Here is a 21,341-nt window from a genome sequence, read left to right on the forward strand (position 1 = left end):
AATTAAAACTAATAATGGATAAAAGTATAAAAGATATTTTTTATGAAAAGTTTAGTGCACTTTTATTAAAAAAAAAAAGGAAGATAATTGTTTTTATTTAAGCACTGAAAAATATAATAAATATATAAGTGAAATTAAAAATGCTAAAGCAAAAAAAAAATAAACAACTAAGTGATTACAGACGATTAAATCGATTTAACGTTATGGATATTATGGATAATCATAAACTAATCGTGCCGTTAAAAGCATGTGAAACTAAAATTATTTACTATGTAAAGAACGAAGAACTATACGACATTATGTATGAAGCTCATATAAAAATTGGTCATGGAGGGTGAACCAGAATGATGAACGAATTGCAGAACAAATTCAAAAATATAACATATGAAGTTGTTATGTTATTTTTAAGTTTATATGTTCAATGCCAAACCAAACAAAAAGTTCCGAAAAAAAGGTATTCTAATCAAACCTATTATAAGTCGTGAAATTAATTCTCGGTGTCAAGTAGACTTGGTAGATATGCAAACTTCCAAAGATGGTGAATTTAAATGTATATTACATTTTTAGGATCACCTAACCAAATTTACTCAATTAAGACCTCTAAAATCTAAAACTGCAGAAGAAGATGCACATCACTTATTAAATATATTTCTTATTTTCGGTGCGCCAAATATTTTACATTCCGACAATGGACGAGAGTTCGTAAATAAAGTTATATCAGAGCTGTGTTCAATGTGGGATGGTGTAAATATTGTGCATGGTAAACCACGCCACAGCCAAAAACAAGGATCCATCGAAAGGGCAAACCAAGATTTCCAAAATATACTGAGAGCTATGATGAAAGATAATGACACTACAAAATAGTCAGAAGCATTACCATTTGTCCAATTCGCGAAAAATACGACGTATCATCAAGGTATTAAGCAAACGCTATACGAAGCTATGTTTGGCACTAAAGCACAAAGAGGTATTTTAACATTTTCTCTTCCACGAGAACAATTAGAAAATTATTAAGTACCTATGTAATTTGAAATAATAATACCTACCTATTACAAAAATAATTCAAACAAATATTTTGTATTTAAAAGACATAAACGAAAGGAAGGAGAATACAATTAAGAATAGAGCTTTGGCACTAAACGGACTTCAAACACAAGCAAGTGTAATGCTGCGATCGTCGAACCAAAAATTTTCGCCTGCTCAAGTGGGTGATACTGTTCGAGTGCGTGTTCCAGATATCGACCGAGGACGTATGGATTACCAAAATATCTTGGCTGTTGTAATGGACGTTGATAATGACTTCTACAAATTAGGAACAAAATATGAGATTATCAGTCAGCTGTACACTCGATTTGCAGTGTGCAAAGAAAAATTGATATCGTTAAACGACGTTTTATCCGATAAGACAATGTATTTAAGACAGGTATCGACAGCTGCTTCCAAAAGTGGTGGCCAAGGTTATATACGATGCAATTGTAAAAAAAAATTTAATACAAAAACTGTAATTGTAAGAATGGGGGAATACTTTGTAACAGTAAATGCCACGATAGTTTACCGTGCTGTAATAAATAAAACTTAATAAAGCTTATGCTACCTAAACTTAAATATTAAAAAATTAATTTGTTCAACTATATTTATTTATGGATTTATTAGATATCTATTTGATTATAATGTATGTTGTCGTTGTCACACATGTCAACATTCACCAAATAACTATTGCGCATGTCAACAAATACTGGTAAATGTCCGCATTGTGAGATATTTGAAATAATTGACAACATTCACCAAAATGATTAGTGAATGTCGACATACACCGGTGACTGTCAACATTTACTGTCATGCAGTCATACACCTTAACATATATAATATATTCTTACAATAGTAGTTGAAAAATATTAAAAATACATGCACAATTTTTTTTATAAGTATTTAAAGTTTTAATTTCGACAAAATTTATCAAACTTAAAATTTAAAATGCGGGTTAGTGGATGTCACTCTGCTGTATAGTAAGTTTTAAGCGGGTCAATGTATAATGGATTGTATTAAACTTGAATTCAATGACATATGATAATTTGTATCCAGGATAAAAAAAAAAATAAAAAACATTGTAAAACTATTAGCTTCTAAAACGATTTAGTTGTAAAAAATGTACCTATATATATTAATAGCAACAATAAAAATATAATAATATACAGTATCCTAGGCTGCCAAACCGTCTCTACTCAGAACCATTTTTTACACACATGATATATATCATTGAATTTAAATTTACAGTCATCCACTTGTAGCCTACTGTACAGAAGAGTGAATTCCACTTATCCGCTTTCTTTTGTTTATTTTAAAAAAAAAATGGTGTACTCCCCCCATTTAAAATTCCTGGGCACGCCACTGTATAGGTAGTACATTTTTAAATATTTTATATACAATTTAAGACTTTTTGAGCGACAATCATAGACCATTAAAATAACTTTAACATTTTTTTAACATTTTTGGAGGGAGGGAGTGACTGCAGCCTCGTCAGCCCCACCCTCCTGGCTACGCCACTGTATTATATTATCACAACAGTGTGTATATAGAATTAAGTATTTGCATTAAAAGAATGGTAAGTTAATCATTTTTAAGATTTTGTTCTATAATTAATATCATTCATTTTAATAAGCAATAATAATAATAATATTTTGACATTGTGTATTTTAGATTCTGAGTGGAACAATGAATGTATTGATTTTACAATGATGTGTGTTTTTTTTTTGTTTATTTTTTTTATTTGTGTCTATCATTGCCTTTTAGGACAGTAAAAGTGCTTGGATTTTCTTCAACAGTATCTTTTTTGATAGGAAAGTGAATCTAATTGGTACTTTGGGGGGTCAAAAGTAAAAATTTCCTAGTATTTTTCAAAATCATCGTGAAAAACAAAAAAAAAAACGGGAATTTTTACGCAAAATCTGTTTTCGAGAAAATCAATTTTGGTTTTTAGTGCAACTCTAAAACAAATGACCGTAGATACATAAAATTTTTACCGAGTGTTTATATAACCATTTTCTATACACCATAACATTTTTCAAATATTTTAACTTATTTTGAGCTGTTTACGGACATTTGTAGTTTCCATTATTTTTTTTTTTTTTCTATAAATATCAATACAATTTTATTTGTTGGTTAAAAAAGCTTGAAAATTTAATAGAAGGATCCTATTATATTGTTTCAAATGTGGATAAAAAAAATTAAAAATCCACGGTCACAATTTTTTTTTATAAACATCTAAAGTTCATATATTGAAAAAATACGTAAAAATGACGAAAATTTGCAAATTATTTTTAGTTAAGAATTCGTAAAAATTTTTCTTTTTAAATCTAACATTTTGAAAATGTATTACAATGTTCCTCATAATATTGTCTACCTTTATCAAAAAATAAATATCTACAAGAAAGTCAAGTTAAATTTTTATGAGCGTTTGAAGTTCATATTTTTACAACATTCGAATTGATATTCGCTCGATTTCTCATGTAACGATTTTCTTATTTTATTGTAATTAAAAAACGAATGACTGTAGATAGTTGAAAATTATGATATAATGTCCGTAAACAGCTCAAAAAGAGTCAAAATATTTTCAAAATTTTATGGTGTATAGAAAATGAAAATATAAACATTCAGTGAAAAGTGCATATATCTACGGTCATTTGTTTTAAAGTTACACCAAAAACCAATATCAATTTTCTCGATAACAGATTTTGTGTAAAAATTCCCGTTTTTCCTTAATTTTTCTTTTGTTTTTCACGGCGCTTTTGAAAACTATTGGAAATTTCAAATGTTGACCTCCTGAATGCACTAACTAGATTCACTTTCCCATCAAACAAGATAATGTTGAAGAAAATCGAAGGAGTTTTACTGCCCCAAACCGTGATGACAGATACAAAAATTTAAAAATTTAAAAAAAATAAAAAATAAAAAAACACATATCATTGTAAAATCATTACATTCAACGTTTAACTCAGAATCTAAAATGAAAAACTGTAAATATTTTTTTGTGCGAGGCGAAATTTGGCGAACATTCAGTGTATATTATCTCCGTATTGTGTTACGCGGTAAAACAAAAGTTTTCAAGAGGGAACAATTTTTTTTTACCGTGGAAAAGCTGGCTGTGAACATACAAATATATACTACTATAATATTAATTCAATTTACAGGTTATAACAAACAACAACAACATAAAAAATCCAGGCTGACAAACCGTCTCCGCTCAGAATCGTTTTTCTTATACAATGATATTATATCATTGAATTCAAGTTTAAAGGTCCCAGTGCTAGTTTTCCAAATTTTCCATAATTCTATAAAATTTGAAAATTAAATTTTATAATTTAGTTGCCACCTCAATTATAAGACTTTTCCACTAATCTACTACCTGATACCTATTTAGGGGGAGGGGGGTCGATATGGTGTATTATATTGTAAAAAATGACTTTACGGGAATAGCTCTCAAGCTTTGTAGAATTGTCGGATTATGATGACTATTTGTTTATCTGAAAGAAGAAGACTTCCTACAGCCCGTATCGATTTCTGATTTTGCATTTTATTTGTATTATAAGATATGTACCATATGCTTTTAAATTGTGAACTATGCGTATGAGGTTCCTTTCAATTCTTTACTCAGTGCCCATTTATAAAATTTTTCATTAGCCGAGCCCGCGTCATCTGTAGAAACTACATATTTTGTACCTTCAAATCGTGAGCAATAGCCATATATGGTATGTGCGTTACTGTATTTTTTTGTGCTTCGTAATCGAAAAATATATAAGTCAGTGTAAACGTACAGCCTTTTCGTTTTTCTGATGATGCTTCGTTACAAACACAGGCTTCCACACATTATTCTTCTTTTCCTATTTTCCATTGCATAAAATATTCATGTTGACATAATTTGATATTTTCTTGTTAACAATTATGACATTTTCCATATTATCCACAAACGTTATTGTGCGTGTGGTCAATTCTTCTGTACGATTAAATTATATTCACCATATTTATACTCTTTATCGCAAACCTTTTTATGCTTTCTTAAACATTCGACATCAACACAGTAATAATCGCACTCTCGACAGTATATATATTTTTTTTCGAAGTCTTGGTTATGATATTTTTCGTTTATATTAATTTATAGTAGTTTATAGTAGTTTATCGTACTTTACATAATTCATTTGTTTCGGTCTCATCCAGCAATTGAACACAGCATTTATCGTCGGTCTTCAAACGTGATATCATATGAAAAATATTAAATATTTTAATACTCGATTATAAACAAATATACAGTGGCGTATTTAGGAATTTCAGGATAGGGGCAACACATATTTGCCGCCCCCTCAACAGTAAATGTATTTACTAATATACTGTATATAATATATATAATAAATATATACTAATTTAAAATTGTAATGTTACATTCAACAAGGAAGGTATAATTAGACATTTAAACAACATTATTGTACCAGTTAAGAGTGAAAAAATATTATAAATAAAATAGTAAATCTTTCAAAATACCTACATGTGTGACGACAAACGAATAATTTGTTAAATAAAAATAAAAATTTGCCGCCCCTCTAAATCTTTAAAAATTTGCCGCTCTGGGCAATGGGACCCATAGCCCCTACCTAAATACGCCCCTGCAAATATATGATTCTTACTTATAGCTACAGGTGTTGTTGGTACTACAATTGCCGCTGGTACTGCTGGCTGTTCATTGATATTTAACATACCTAAAATGGAACAATACTACATTATTTCAAACTTGTACACCGATATCACCATAACAATTTATTGTGTTCTTAATTTCATAAAATAGTTGATTTTTTTTTCGTAATATCGTAGAATAAGTGCCTCTTTATGTTGACACTATAACCATGCACATACAATTGCATATACTTAACTCCTTAAATACGACCAGAATGCTTTAACATGTATACCAGTTTTCGTGTTATCTGATGATAAAATTCGTATAACAATAAAAGTAAACGAAAAACGTGAGAAACAGAAAACGAATGCTAACATTTGCCTGTGTGTTTTGAATTATTATAGCATCAACAACTAAATAATTTATAATCGTATTTCCAATAATGTTTTATTGGCGATGGTGTATGTACTAGGTATAGGTACTTATAAAATTATAAATTAATTACATTTTTTTTTCATACAAACCTAATATGGTACGAGAGGTACCATATTAGGTATTTATGAGAGAGTTTGAGAGAAGTATGAGAGAAGTTCCATACGCGTACCATAATATTATATGTTAAATTCAATTTACTCACCGTGAATATACTTTTGATGCGACGTTTGACAGCATCGTTTCTGGTAAGTAAATTGCCACAAATAATACACTTAAATGGTTCAATGCTATTAAGACGCTTTAAATTCCAGGTTAAAGTGTTTTTCCGTGAGAAAAGACATTGTCACTGATCGCGCTTAAGCATTTTTAAATGAACAATATATAACAATAGGAGATAACCAGCCAGTGGCACACACATATCATTACTAACGCTTATGCGGATAGTCATGTCAAATAATAATAATAATAATAATAAGTTTTGTGCACATTTTAAATGTCCCCTAAGGACCCAGATACTACTCCCGTCCATTAATTTTCTTGAATATGAAGTGTCAGCGTAAAGAACCCAGTTACTTCCGGATAGCATCGAAACCCTCCAAACATACCCTCAAACTAAAAATATACGTGTTTTTCGTTGTTTTTGGGAATGTTAAATTTTTATCGACGTCTAACAAGTATAGGAATTGATAAAATAAATGTGTGGTGTAAATTCAAGTATCTACGGTAATTCGTTTAAGAATTACAATAAAATAAGAAAAATTCTACATGAGAAATCGAGTGAATATCCAACATTGTATAATTTGAACTTGCAACTGTCATAAAAATTTAATTTGACATTCCGGTAGATATGTACATAAAATAATTTGCAAATTTTCGTGATTTTTATGTATTTTGTCAAAATTCAAACTTAAGGTAAATGCTTAAACAAAATTGTAACTGTATTTTTCAAATACCATTGTAAATATATGTTAGGAGTCTTAAACTTATTACATTTTCAAGCTTTTTGAATAATTAATTTACTAAACAGACCAAACGAATAAAATTTGATTTACATTGATAGAAAAAAAAAAAACTATTATAATAATAATAATAATAATCACCTTGCCTGTATTATAAAAATTATTTTCCACAAAATGTTGTACCTACATCCCTTCATTTTTTTTCAGCCAGTAAATTTACAATAATAAATGTACTTTTTTTTTGTATAACCATGGTGTGCAATAAAAAATACATAAAACTGAATAAAAAAAAATATATACTTGATTAAAAGTTGGTAGAAGGAGTGCTGAAAGAAGAATCATTTATGCAGCAGAGGCACGGAATAACCCTGGATTTCTAGTGTTTGGGGAGGTGTATAACACATTTTGTCATGTTCATAAATCATATTAATACTATCGAGGTTCGATATAGTATTCAAAAGTATAACAGTGCTTGTGTGGAGCTTCCACAAACACGAACACATTGTGTTGCCAATTTGAATAATGTCGTCCTTAATTAATATAATTTGTCTCCTAAATCGGTAGTAGATTTATCGGGAAGCATAAGTGTTACTATTTTTTTTATACACATATATGACATTATGGTCATCATAATAAAAATAATAATAATTAATAATAATAATTGAATGTCCTTATACTTTTGAGGCTTAACAATATATTCTTAATAATCAATATTCTCACCATCTATACATTTTTCATTAAACTCGTATAATTTAAACACCTACCTAATATGGTTATATTTATCAATTACTTAATAATATTTCAATGTATTATAATATACCTAGTAGATACGCCTTACGGCTTATTAAGCTAAAATATTGGTTAAAATCATAATGATTATAATAATATCTTTCTATCAGATATCTATACGTTTTATTTATTTCTACTTCAAATTTTGGGTTAATCAAAATTAATAACGTTGTTAATCAACAAATAATAAAACCATCACTACGGGCACTATACGCCAAAAACCATAAAAAATATAAATAAACATTGAATTAGATACCTACTGAAAGTACTAGGTAGTTATATACAAATGGAATAGGTACCTATCTCATAGTACCTATAACTTACACTATATTTATTTTTGTTTTCTAGTTCAGCAATGGCAACCTATAAGTTATAAGTATAATAAAAGTAATATGTTTACCTATATATTATATTCTGACCAAAAACTTTATTATAAGCTGTACTATTTACTGAACGGTGAGCTCAAGAAATTCTTGAAAATCATTTTCAATGCTAACATTTAATTGACCACCTGATAGGCTATAGCATAGCCAATTACCAAATGCATTTAAATGAATTTATAATAATGATTAAAAGTTAAAACCATACATTGTATTTACCGAATTGCTTCTGCTACAGTAATTTTTTCAAAAACAGAATTTGAATAAATGCTAAAAGTAAAAATGGAAGTAAGCTTGGTGAAACATCCTGTATACGCACAATATATTATATTAATATAAATTATAATCGTTTGCGCTGCGTGCGGTGAACGTATATAGCTAATTTATATTATTTTATGCGCAAGTCGTGTCCTTTTTATTCAGTGCCTATACATAATATTAATTATTATATTATGATAATATAATGGCGACGATATTACATATTTATATTATGTACTTACCTATTATATGGCTATACACAAGTACGCACGAATATTATACCAATTTATTAACATTGGATCGGACTACCCGACTACAAAAAAATGATAATAAATAAAACTGTTTCGTAAAAAATAAATATTTTGAGTAAATTTATTGATTTGTAAATTAATAATATTAAAATATATATTAAGTTTATATAATATTATTATTATAAATCGAATGCATTAGAATTTTCTTCCCCCTGATTTTCATCTGTTGCATGACTTTGATTTTGAATAATCGTGTATGCAGGTCTATAATTATAATGTTGTTGAAGATCAGGCGAGACTGATGCGAGTGACATATCTTCGGGTGACATCTGAAAACTTGAGTTCGATGATTGAGCGTAAGAATGTTGAGATACTGGTTATGATGATGTGGTGTATGTACATGCAGTTTGTGATGGAGTTGTTGTGAAAGTTTGATGAAAGATCATGAAAAGTTGATGTGGAAAATGTAGAAGATTGATTACAAATCTTGCTAACTGGCGCTGTATACTGTGGATTGTAGTTTTGAGTTGCATATTTTTTTTGTTTAAGTCCATTGTCCATATACAAATCTTGTCAATCTCAAGCATAGCATATTCTTGAGTTTGTTCATCAAGTTCACTCAACTTCTTTCCGAGTAACTCGCTATAAAGAGAACATTTGTCCCTTTTGGGTTTTTCTGATGCATTTTGTTAATGATCATAGGCTTCGTCTAATCGCTTTTCCATTTGTAAAATTTGATCGGATTTTCTTTTTTTGTAAATATTTGGGGACAAATGTATCGGAGTTTTAAAAGTTTCATCTGCAGAATATGTAACTGGTGATTGGTTGATTTCGATAAGTGAAAAGTCTTCCTCATCTGCACTTTTAGAACTTCCGTCGTTTTCGATGTTTAAAATTTCATTACGCAGTGTCTGATAATAATAATAATAATAAAAAAACTATAGTTAATATTTTTTTATTTATCAAAGCTCGGCAGTTAGCCAATTTGAGATAGGTATTAATTATAAAAAATATAGGTTAAATACATAAAAAGGTGGGCAAGAGGATGTCGCTCTGCTGTACAGTAGTTTATAAGTGGGTCACTGTAATGGATGGTATTAAATTTGAATTGAATGATAGGTAAATATCATTGTATACGAAAAATGATTCTGAGTGTAGACGGTAATTATGTTGCGGCCTATAATAATACTACAGCCTATAGCTAGGTAGGCATATTTTATGATATTATTGTAAGTAAAGTAATTAATTTTAGTATTAGGCATTAGTATCAACTACAGTAGGTTAAACTAATTTTATTAAAATATAACAATATATTCTAAAAGTGTCCACGAATAATATTTTTAAATTACAACAAAATAAATAAAATCGTTTTTCTTGATTATAATATGTAATTTTGCCCAAATTTGAATTTAAAATGTCTGTGAAAAATAAATGTGTATTTTTTAATTTTTTTGGTTACAGTATGAACTATTTATGAGAATCTTAGTTTTAAATTTTTAATTCTTAGCTATAAAAACTGAACATTTTATAGTTTCTTAATTAAAATAATTTATAATTTTCGAGATTTTTAAAAATGTCAAAATTCGAACTTTAAATGCTTTTAAAAAAAATTGCGCCTATGTATTTTTAATATTTTTCAACTGCTATTATAACAATATATCAGGGCCTTATATTAATTTTTCACGCTTTTTACCCAACAAATAAAATTGTATTGACATTTATAAAAAAAAAAAAAACTAAAATAATTTTAATTTTAAAATGTCCGTAAACAACTCGAAATGAGTAAAAATATTTTAAAAATTGGATCTAGTATAGACAATGATATAATAAACATATTGTGTACATTTCAAGTGTCTATTGTTATTCGTTTTAAAGTTACGCTAAAAACCAAAATCAATTTTATGGAAAACCGATTTTGAGTAAAAATTCCCGTTTTTCCTTAATAATTTTTGTTTTTAAAAAATAAAAATAAAAAACACATCATTGTAAAATCAATACATTCATCGCATTGCATTGCTCAGTATCTAAAATGTGTACCATTAAAAAATATATTATTACAAATTTGTAAGATAATTTTGCACGTATATTTTACGTATGTATATAGAATATGCCCTGCAGACCGCAATTATTTACATAGCTTTTGGCTATGACCTTTTTTGAGGGACATTATTGTACTGACCAATTGTATCCGCCATTTGTCTACATTTTTTTTATCACGTCTTATAGAATCATATATCAATTGTGTATCGATCTGTACGCTCGATAAGTACCTAACAGAATCGTGTTATACCTAGAAACCTGGGTTACAAGGTTCAAAAAACAAATAAGAGGAGTTTGTAATCGAACAATATAGTTGTTATTTTGTTGTTTTCAATACCTAAGGCTATAATATAATATCATTATTTTTTCAGCTGCCACAAAATTCCGAGCAGTGGCTTAAAATTTCCGAAGAGTTCAACGACAAAATATGAAATTTTCCCCATTGCTTGGGTGCAATTGATGGGAAGCAAATTGTAATCCAATGGCCAAATAAAAGTGGAACAAAATACTATAATTACAAATATACGTTTAGTATCGTTCTTATGGCACTAGTTGATGCTAATTATAATTTTATTTTCGTTGATGTCGGGTGTCAAGGAAGAATAAGTGACAGTGGTGTATATCGAAACACAGATTTATGGAAAAAATTTGAACATGAACAGCTTATGCTTCCAGCAGATGAACCACTTCCTGTCAAGACCAATATGTTACCACATGTATTCGTAGTGGATAGCGCATTTGCTCTAAATAAGCATATGATGAAGCCGTATTCTGGTGTTTATGACGAGGGCAATAAAAAAAGAGTATTCAATTATAGATTATCTAGGGCACGAAGAGTGGTAGAGAATGCCTCTGGTATAATGTCATCAGTTTTTAGAGTATTCAGACGTCCAATGTTACTCAATCCCGAAAAAAGTGACAAATATAACAATGTGTGCATTGCTGCACAATTTTTTAAGAAAAAGTAAAAGTTCGTCTTCCAATTATTGTCCACAAGGAACATTTGACTCGGAAAAAGATGGTGAAATTATTCCAGGGTCATGACGTCAACACCATAATAACGAAGCATCGTTCTTACCAATTCGTAGAATGCCCCGTATGTCACCGAGCGAATGCGAAAGAAGTCAGAGAATTATTCACAGAATATTTTATGACGAATGGTGCTGTTCCGTGGCAAAACAATTTTTAAAGTATAATTATAATTTATGTAAGAAAGTCTGGTATATTTAATTATTGTTAATTTATTAGTATTTGATGTTTAGAGTAATATTCAATAAATATGTGTACCTATATAATATTATTATTAAGTAGGTATATTTATTATTATTTATTATTTAATCTGAATACATTTAACTCTGAACTTTTGGTGGTATTAGGTTGGTTCACGCTATGTAGAAACTTGGCCATTGCTTTGTATGCGAACCAATCAGGTTTGTAGATGTCATCTAATCCCGAACCCATTTTTTTACTTGCTTTAACTTTGTTAATGAGTTTCCTGAATGTGGCCATCAACGAATCTTTCTTCTTTTTTAAGTCACTTATTGAATATGGTACACTGAGATTTATTGAAATATTTTCCCACGAATCATGTACGGAATTGCGAATTTTGTATTGTGAGTGTTTTGGATTCCAGATACAAGGTTCTTGTTCATACAGATCCAGAAATTCTAAGACTAGTTCATTTGACCACTCCATGTTATTTAAAAATAAATAAATAAAATATTCAAAAAAAGGTAAAAAAAAATAGTGAAAATACACACGAACCCCTTTAGTCCGTGGGAATGCGTTGGACTGGTTTCACGAGCCGAGCAACGAGCGCGAATGATTTACTTTGACTCGGGTACCAAAAACCGACAATTTTTGGATAGACGCGAGCCGCGCCACAATATGCAGGAAAAACCAAAAAAATGGAGTCTATATTTAAAATATGTGTTATTTGCGTATAACACAGCAATAAATTAATGATACAACTAAAACACTCCGTTTAACTTTATCATAATTTAAAGGTATTACGATTTTATGTATAAGCTATGTATGATCATATTAGTTTTCTAATATTTCTCATACTATTAATTAGACCCGTATTCCGGATAGTTATTTAAAATTATTAAACTTTTTGGTACCGAAATTATATGGAACCGGAACCTAAATTATTTGCAAACCGCAACCTTTATTTTTTTTTCATCAAAGAACCCGAACTGAAATCGATATTTTATTTTTAGAGAACCGGTACCAGAACCCATACCGATAAATTCAAAAGGTTCCAGTCTCTGGTTTAAAATAATAAAACAATTAATATCAGATGTATCTTACTATCTTATGAAGTAGAAATAATTAAGAACGGACGATCAGTAAATAAATATAATTATGTTAGTCAATTAAAAAAAAAAAAATATATACTACATTAAAATTGTAGCTATAGTATAAACTGTATGTAATCAATAAATTGTATAAAAAAATTGGGAAAGGAATATAATCAAAAAAATTTGTCTTATGAAAAAATATAAAATGTTTTTTTCAAGACATCAATTGATTTTTACATTAATTTAACATTAATTAATCAAATGAGAGTATGAGACCAGTAAAATGAATAATGCAAATACACGCAAAAGTTGAAATACAATACTGTGAAATAGTCTACGAAATGCTAATAAACTAGCTGGTCATTGAATATATTAAAAATCAGCAAAATAAAATATATATTTACTAAAAGGACATAGGTACAATAGGAAATATAACTCAATTAAGTTTCGCATGGCAAGCACAATGCAACAATTTAAAACACTTTCTAGTACTTTATCAACTTTTTTTCCCCCATATACTGTTTTAACAATTTTCAGTATGTAAGAAATCATTCGATATCACTTTACTTTTATACATTTTTATTTATTTTAAAATAAGTATAATATATTATTTTTTGTTTAATTGTTTATAAAAAAAGGAAGTGTGAAAAAATGTTACTATTTTACTTAAATCCAATATCTTTTAATTTTCGGTACTAGGACAACAGCATATTACGGACAAAACGATGGTATATACTGCTGGTAAAAATCAAAATCACTGTATCAGGTATTTATTATGAACCACTATCTATGTTACAAACATATACAGGGAAATTTAATTTACAAATACACGTAAGCATTACAATGTATTTATAAAAATTTCGAAATGTAGACAAACTATTAAATTATAATACGAAATTGTGTAAAACTAAGTCTCAAGATATTTCCTCAATTTGTAGTAATTGTTTACCCACCTTGCATACAAAACGAGTGCTTTTTATAAACGATATAAAAGCTTAATGTCGCTACAGAAAAGTAACAGATTTAAAAGAGGATAAATTAGCGTCATTGGAAATGTTGAGGAATGGGCTTTTGGTAGTGTAAGTGACGACAGTAAATTAAATACCAAGAATTATAAAAAATAATACAAAAAAATAGTGACAACAGCGGTATAGCAATATACATAATGAAAACGCAAGTGAAAATAGTGCTATCTACCAAAAATCAAATCACAAACGTATCGTCCAAACTATCCCAACATTTTTTACAAACACAATTTAATCGTATAATCTCAAAAATAAATAACAAACGTATAGTAAATTATTAGAGGTAGATGTGAATCAATCATTCATTTATTTATTTATTCGAATGAATTTACAATGAGCGGAAGCATCAAAATATTTTCTTATTAGATACATGACAGATTAAATTTAATTATTATTTATTACTATTACTATAATTATTATACATGTATACCTAATATAAATAAACATTTTAGGGTACAAGGTACCCAAACAAAGCAAAACAGAACAAATATCACAATAATTAGTATCACATTAAATTGAGTTTTAATTTACCTAATAGTATATTGGGTATTGTATAGTATAATTTTAATTTAATGCAGTACCTACCTAAAACATTATTTTTAGTAAACTATCGTTGTAGAAGTCTTGTGGGCTATAGCACGTGGAAATTCGCGGGATTTAAACCTTGATTTTTACGGTTCCGGTTCCTATTCGGTTCCCAGTAAAACTAAAATTTCGGTTTCGGTTCCTATTCGGTTCCCAAAGAAACTAAAATTTCGGTTCCGGTTTCGGATTCTTTTCGCGGTTCTTAAAAAATAAAAAATTGTTACCTGATTTGGTTATTTTTACTTATGTAAAAAAAATTGTCATGTTAACGTACTGGTTCCGATAGCGTTCCGGTATTAAAATTAATTTAAATAATAGTTTCGGTGAGGTTTCGGTTCCCAATATTCAAAGGGTTTCGGTTCCAAAACCGGTTCTTTTCGACGAAGTTCCAGTCCCTGACGTGGATATTCGTAGCTTTGTATAATGTTTGTTTATTATAGTAAAATATAATATTTAGACATTTTTTCAATAGAATTCGACATCTTTTTTCACATTTCGATTTCGTCAGTCGCTGCAAACGGATCCGGGCCAATAATGTAAGTACATATTATTTGTACAGCTGACGTTAATTCATATATAGTTAAGCAACGTATAGTTATTAAAAAATATTAAATTTATCATAATATAGGTACTAAATTACCTACCTAATGTATAGAAGAAAAATATGTTTAATTAACGTTCAATTAGTTGCGTTTTGTCCTGTGTTTTTTTTTTCTTATTACCTATAGAATCAGTCATTCTATATAACAGGGGTGACCAAGTCGAGGATCGCATTGACTCATTCGGCTAGCGCTTTAACATTTATACTAATATAATAATCGGTATTATTTCATTTTTTTGCTCTAACGCGTAACATGCACTTCTACGTTTATTATTAATATAGAATTTGTTATTTTAATATTATTGCTATATATTAATTAATTGGGTTTTTGTAGTTTTTTGACCACTAGGGGCACCAAAAAAAATTTACCCTGGGCATCCAAAAGACTAAATCCAGCTCTGTATAACGTACACATTTAAACTCAATGCATAAATGTATAATATTATGTAATATTGTACCTTATGGTACCTATCGTAATTATTCACTTGACTGTTTCTTTTTTAATTTATATGAAATAAATAATCAAAAGATTTAAAATTATATTGCTTGGTTCACTAAATTGTAATTTGTATTCAATCGATTAGATCCATTTACCCAGAGATCCTCACGCCCATTACTTCATTCGACCTTCATAGTGCCTGCATATATATATATATTATAATAATAATATGAGTGTATGGGAAAAAAATAAAGTTAGACGGAACAGGAAAATGTCAATATCAGATTATCAGTTATACGCCTATAGCTACAGTTTATTAAAAACTCGAATAATATAATAATTTAAAAAAAATCAACATATAATATATAGATTATAGATAGTGTTAAACTAATTTGCATACCATAAACCGCTTGGGATTTAAAATGTACACATACAATATAATAAATGTATTATATTATATTATATTATGCATAATATATAACTTACACAGAAATTGTTTTATCGATAAACCCCCCAATGAACTATAACCGTGCATGAAAAACTAACCGATGATCAACGAGCTAAATTTCGACAGCATGTACATTTTCGATTTTTCCAATTTTGAAATATACAATATTTTGCGTAATTTTACGGACTAACAGGTAGATTATGGAACAGGTTTTTACAATTATTTAAAATTTGATATCTTAATGACAAAGTATAATTTAAAAAAAGTGTAGCACATATTCTATGGCAAAAGCTTGTTTTGTTGTAAGGTTCAATTATCAATTTTCAATAATGTTTTATTGGCGATGGTGTATGTACTATACTTATACAATTATAAATTTGTTAAAATTGTTTTCTCATACAAACCTAATATGGTACGACTATGAGAGAAGTTCCACGCACGTACCATAATATTATATGTTAAATTAAATTTACTCACCGTGAATACTTTTGATGCGACATTTGACATCATCAATTCTGGTAAGTAAATTGCCACAAACAATATACTTCAATGTTGCAATGTTATTAGACGCTTTAAATGACAGGCTAAAGTGTTTTTCCGTGAGAAAAAGGCATGTCACTGATCACACTGAAGCATTTTTAAATGAACAAAATATAACGATAAGAGATAATTATAGCCAGTGGCACACACACAAAAAATGATGGTCAGATACGATGGTCGTTACTAACGCTTATGCGAATGGTCATGTAACGTCTCCTCTTCACCTCGCTCTCGCGGATGTCGTTTTGTTTATATTAACGAGGTCTCGGAGACTCGACCTCGGTGTGTGATATCATTACTAGGGATCAGGGTTACCTTATGTGAAGCAAAGTACTCAATGTGTATATATATATATATATATGTATCTGTTATTGAATATTAATGTATTGTTATTACCTACCTACTACAAGTTACAACAACGAAAGTATACTTATAAATTATAACTCAGGGTTACTGATCGGGCCATGGTGTGCCGTGGGTGCCGATGTCCAAATGTGGGTTGAGCTGGTCTTCTGTAGGTCCTCTTCAGGTTGTTGTCAACCATCGAGTTCCACTATCGACCATCCACTCTGACTATTGATTGCCGACCCTAGACTCCTCCATCGATTATGACTATTGATTGCTGACCATAGACTCCTCCATCGATTATGACTATTGACTCTTGACTGTTGACTGTTCACTTACGGCTATCGACTTACGACTTACGACTATCGACCGTTGACAGACTTCTTACAACTTTTCGCTAGGTGTCCCGGTCGTATATTAACACGATGCAAGCTAAACATTGCGTCAGCAATATATATATATCATACATTATATATACACACTTGCCATTGCTAACACTCAGCATATTAGCCGTGCTCAACGTAGGGAGTAATGTACGATGTCGATGACGACATTCGTTACAGTCATGTCAAATAATAATAATCATAATAATAATTTTATAACTTAATAATACTAAACTCCTTAAATACGACCAGAATGCCTTAACACGTATACCAGTTGCCTTGTTATCTGATGATAAAATAGTCCGCTAGCCGGGGTGGATTGGGAGGTAAACGGCTCAGTATTCTATGAAACTAAACCGCCCAAAACCCCTTATAACAGCTTCTTTATGAATACCTACTTTTTCGAGTAGTGTATCAAATATTATATAACCCACCTATTCATTCGTCTTGTAGTCCAGAGAATATTATGAATATTTCCGATTATAATTTATAACAGTGATCACATCATTATAAGTAACCAAGTAACTGTACGAAAAACCAATACGTGTTTATAAACACAAAATAAATATTATTTTCTTTTTTATAAAATATATATAATTTAACAATAATTATCCAATATAATAATCTTAACGGTAGCCACATTATAGTGATTTGAATTTAATTATTTTAAAATGAATGATTTCACTAGTTGCTCAGCAAAGAAAAAGTACTCGTGTGACGTTTGTAATAAATCCTTTACTTATAAAAGCAGCTTGACTACACACCAGCTGACGCATACGAAGAAGAAACTTTACCCGTGTGATGTCTGCTTCAAGTCATTCAGTCAAAGTGGCCATCTGACAACACATCGACGGACACACACAGGCGAGAAACCATACATATGTGATGTATGCGTAAAATCATTCAATGAAAGTGGCACATTAAGGAAACATCGACGTACCCACACAGGAGAGAAACCATACGCCTGCGATGTATGTGAGCTGTCGTTCAGTCAAAGTGGGACATTGACCTGTCATCGACGAACCCACACGGGTGATAAATCATTTGCGTGCGATATATGTGACAAGTCGTTTGCTGAAAGTAGCTCACTGACGAGTCATCGACGAACCCACACGGGCGAGAAACCATACGCGTGCGATGTATGCGACATGTCCTTCAGTCAAAGTTGCAATTTGACAACACATCGACGGACCCACACGGGTGATAAACCATACATATGCGATGTTTGCGAAAAATCATTTGCTAAAGTGTGTACATTGAAAACACATCGTCAGACCCACACGGGCGAGAAACCATACGCGTGCGATGTATGCGACATGTCTTTCAGCCAAAGTGGCTCATTGACGAGTCATCGACGGACCCACACAGGAGAGAAACCATTTGCTTGCGATATATGTGACAAGTCGTTTGCTGAAAGTAGTTCACTGACGAGTCATCGACGAACCCACACAGGAGAGATACCATTTGCATGCGATATATGTCACAAGTCGTTTGCTGTAAGTAGTTCATTGACGAGTCATCGACGGACCCACACGGGCGAGAAACCATACGCGTGCGATGTATGCGACATGTCTTTCAGTCAAAGTTGCAATTTGACAACACATCGACGAACCCACACGGGTGATAAACCATACAACTGCGATGTATGTGATAAATCATTCAGTAAAAGTGGGACATTGACGAGTCATCGTCGGACCCACACGGGTGATAAACCATACATATGCGATATATGCGATAAATCATTTAGTGAATGTGGCACATTGAAGAAACATCAACGTACCCACACAGGAGAGAAACCATATGCGTGTGATGTATGCGAAAAATCATTCAGTGAAAGTGGCACATTGGAGAAACATCGACGTACCCACACAGGAGAGAAACCATATGCGTGCGATGTATGCGATAAATCATTTAGTCAAAGTTGCAATTTGACAACACATCGACGGACCCACACGGGCGAGAAACCATATATATGTGATGTATGTGATAAATCATTCAGTCAAAGTAGCTCATTGACGAGTCATCGACGGACCCACACGGGCGAGAAACCATACGCGTGCGATGTATGTGATAAGTCATTCAGTAAAAGTGGGACATTGACGAGTCATCGACAGACCCACACAGGAGAGAAACCATTTGCTTGCGATAAATGTGACAAGTCGTTTGCTGAAAGTAGTTCATTGACGAGTCATCGACGGATTCACACAGGAGAGAAACGATACGCGTGCGATGTATGCGACATGTCTTTCAATCAAAGTTGCAATTTGACAACACATCGACGGACCCACACAGGAGAATTCTGACTTCTGAGATTTTATACCGGATAAGGACATTTCTAATTTTTCCTAACTAATTTTTGAACCCGCTTTAGTGTTAATAGCAGTGTTTGTATTTAAAGAAATATAATTTATAGTTTTTGTAATGTGCGAGTCAACAACAAGTACTTCATAAGAAATGTCTTAAATAGACACTGAAACATAGCCTACAATGAATTTCAATCGTTGAATTTCGACAGAGTTTAAGTCAAAAGTTTGCAGAAACAACAGACTAACATCAAATTTATGCCACACGTCACCGTCTACGACTTGGAAAACTTAGAATGTCCTCAGATTTGTCAATCGAACGAAGAAACGCTCCCATGCTGTATTTTCCATATGGATTTTAATCCACAACAATGTATATATTGAATTAAGTATTTGCATTGAAAAAATGCTATGTTAATGTTTAAGAATGTGTTCTATAATTAATATTATTAATTTTAATAAACAATAATAATAATAATAATATTTTGACATTGGTGTATTTTTTTATTATATAACAATATAGTATTATTATTGAAAACAAAATCCCTCAGATATTTACATGATAATAAAAAATAAATTATTTATTATGTATAACTATTTTAGACACTGAGCAAAGCGAGGAAGCTAGTGGTTTTACAATGGTGTTTTTTTTTTTTTTTATTATCCCGTAAACAAAATTTCTACCAGAAAGAGAGCATCGATTTCAACATATAGTAGGTACCATATCTTTTAGCAAATTGGATCAAGATGGTACTTTAAACAGGTCATTTTTCGGTTTTCTCAATAGTTATTTTATGTCACGGAAAAAACTACCAACAAATTAAGAAAAACCCCTAAAAATGGGGTTTTAATTTCTAACGATTTGTCTATCACCATAGAAACGAATAAAAAAGAAAAATATTATAATAAGTAGTATATATTTGTATGTTCACAGCCAGCTTTTTCACGGTAAAAAAAAGGGGAATGTTTCCCTTAAAAACACAATACGGAGATAACAAACTGATTGTCCACCAAATTTCGCCTTGCACAAAAAAATATTTTACATGTACCAAATTTTTACCAAATCTTAAAACTGAAATAATTATTTCAAATAAAGTACAGAGATTATTAAATAATAGATTTTAATGTTATAAATTAATTTTTAATTATATTCACACAAGTTTTCTTATTTCACTAGTAAAAGGTACATATTCTACAATACGATCATGAATTAATAAACAGTAAGCAGTCATACCTGTAAGCAGGGATCGAAACCGGTTTAACCGGTTTTCCAAAAAACCGGTTAAAACCGCGGTTTTCTCATTTCTGAACACCGGAACTGGAACCGGAACCAAAAGCTTTGAAACACCGGTTAAAAAACCGTAACCGAAACCTAAGACCTTAAAAAACCGTTTTCAAAACCCAAACCGAAACCATAGAATTGAAAAACCGCTCTTGTACTGTTCTTGAAAAACGGATTAAAATTTAAAACTAATGTCGGTTTCTTTGAATTCCATAAAGTTAATTATATTATTTGTAATTCTACTATTTTTATACGAAGAAATTATTATGTTTGGATTTATTGATAAAAATCCCGATGTAGTTATTGAGTATTA

At 30.3% G+C, this 21,341-nt stretch overlaps 4 protein-coding genes across 4 annotated transcripts; 3 read left to right on the forward strand and 1 right to left on the reverse strand.

Moving 5' to 3' along the window:
• The first annotated feature begins 203 nt into the window (after positions 1 to 203).
• LOC107883775 (KRAB-A domain-containing protein 2-like) lies at positions 204 to 864 on the forward strand. Its single transcript, XM_016804450.1, has 3 exons — positions 204 to 324; positions 410 to 513; positions 568 to 864. Exons 1-3 carry the CDS (start codon positions 204 to 206, stop codon positions 862 to 864), a joined length of 522 nt encoding a protein of 173 aa, XP_016659939.1.
• Positions 865 to 11,316: 10,452 nt separating this feature from the next.
• On the forward strand, positions 11,317 to 11,742 carry LOC103309475. The gene has a single exon (XM_008184988.1). It carries the CDS (start codon positions 11,317 to 11,319, stop codon positions 11,740 to 11,742), a length of 426 nt encoding a protein of 141 aa, XP_008183210.1.
• Positions 11,743 to 12,097: 355 nt separating this feature from the next.
• On the reverse strand, positions 12,098 to 12,469 carry LOC103309476. Its single transcript, XM_008184990.1, has one exon. It carries the CDS (start codon positions 12,467 to 12,469, stop codon positions 12,098 to 12,100), a length of 372 nt encoding a protein of 123 aa, XP_008183212.1.
• Positions 12,470 to 18,114: 5,645 nt separating this feature from the next.
• Positions 18,115 to 20,068, forward strand: LOC103309477 (zinc finger protein 271-like). Its single transcript, XM_008184991.3, has one exon. The coding sequence runs from the start codon at positions 18,115 to 18,117 to the stop codon at positions 19,744 to 19,746; it is 1,632 nt and encodes a 543-aa protein (XP_008183213.1). The 3' UTR covers positions 19,747 to 20,068.
• Positions 20,069 to 21,341: the final 1,273 nt, after the last annotated feature.

This window comes from Acyrthosiphon pisum, chromosome X (genome assembly GCF_005508785.2).
Source record: "Acyrthosiphon pisum isolate AL4f chromosome X, pea_aphid_22Mar2018_4r6ur, whole genome shotgun sequence".
Classification (NCBI taxonomy): Eukaryota; Metazoa; Arthropoda; class Insecta; order Hemiptera; family Aphididae; genus Acyrthosiphon; species Acyrthosiphon pisum.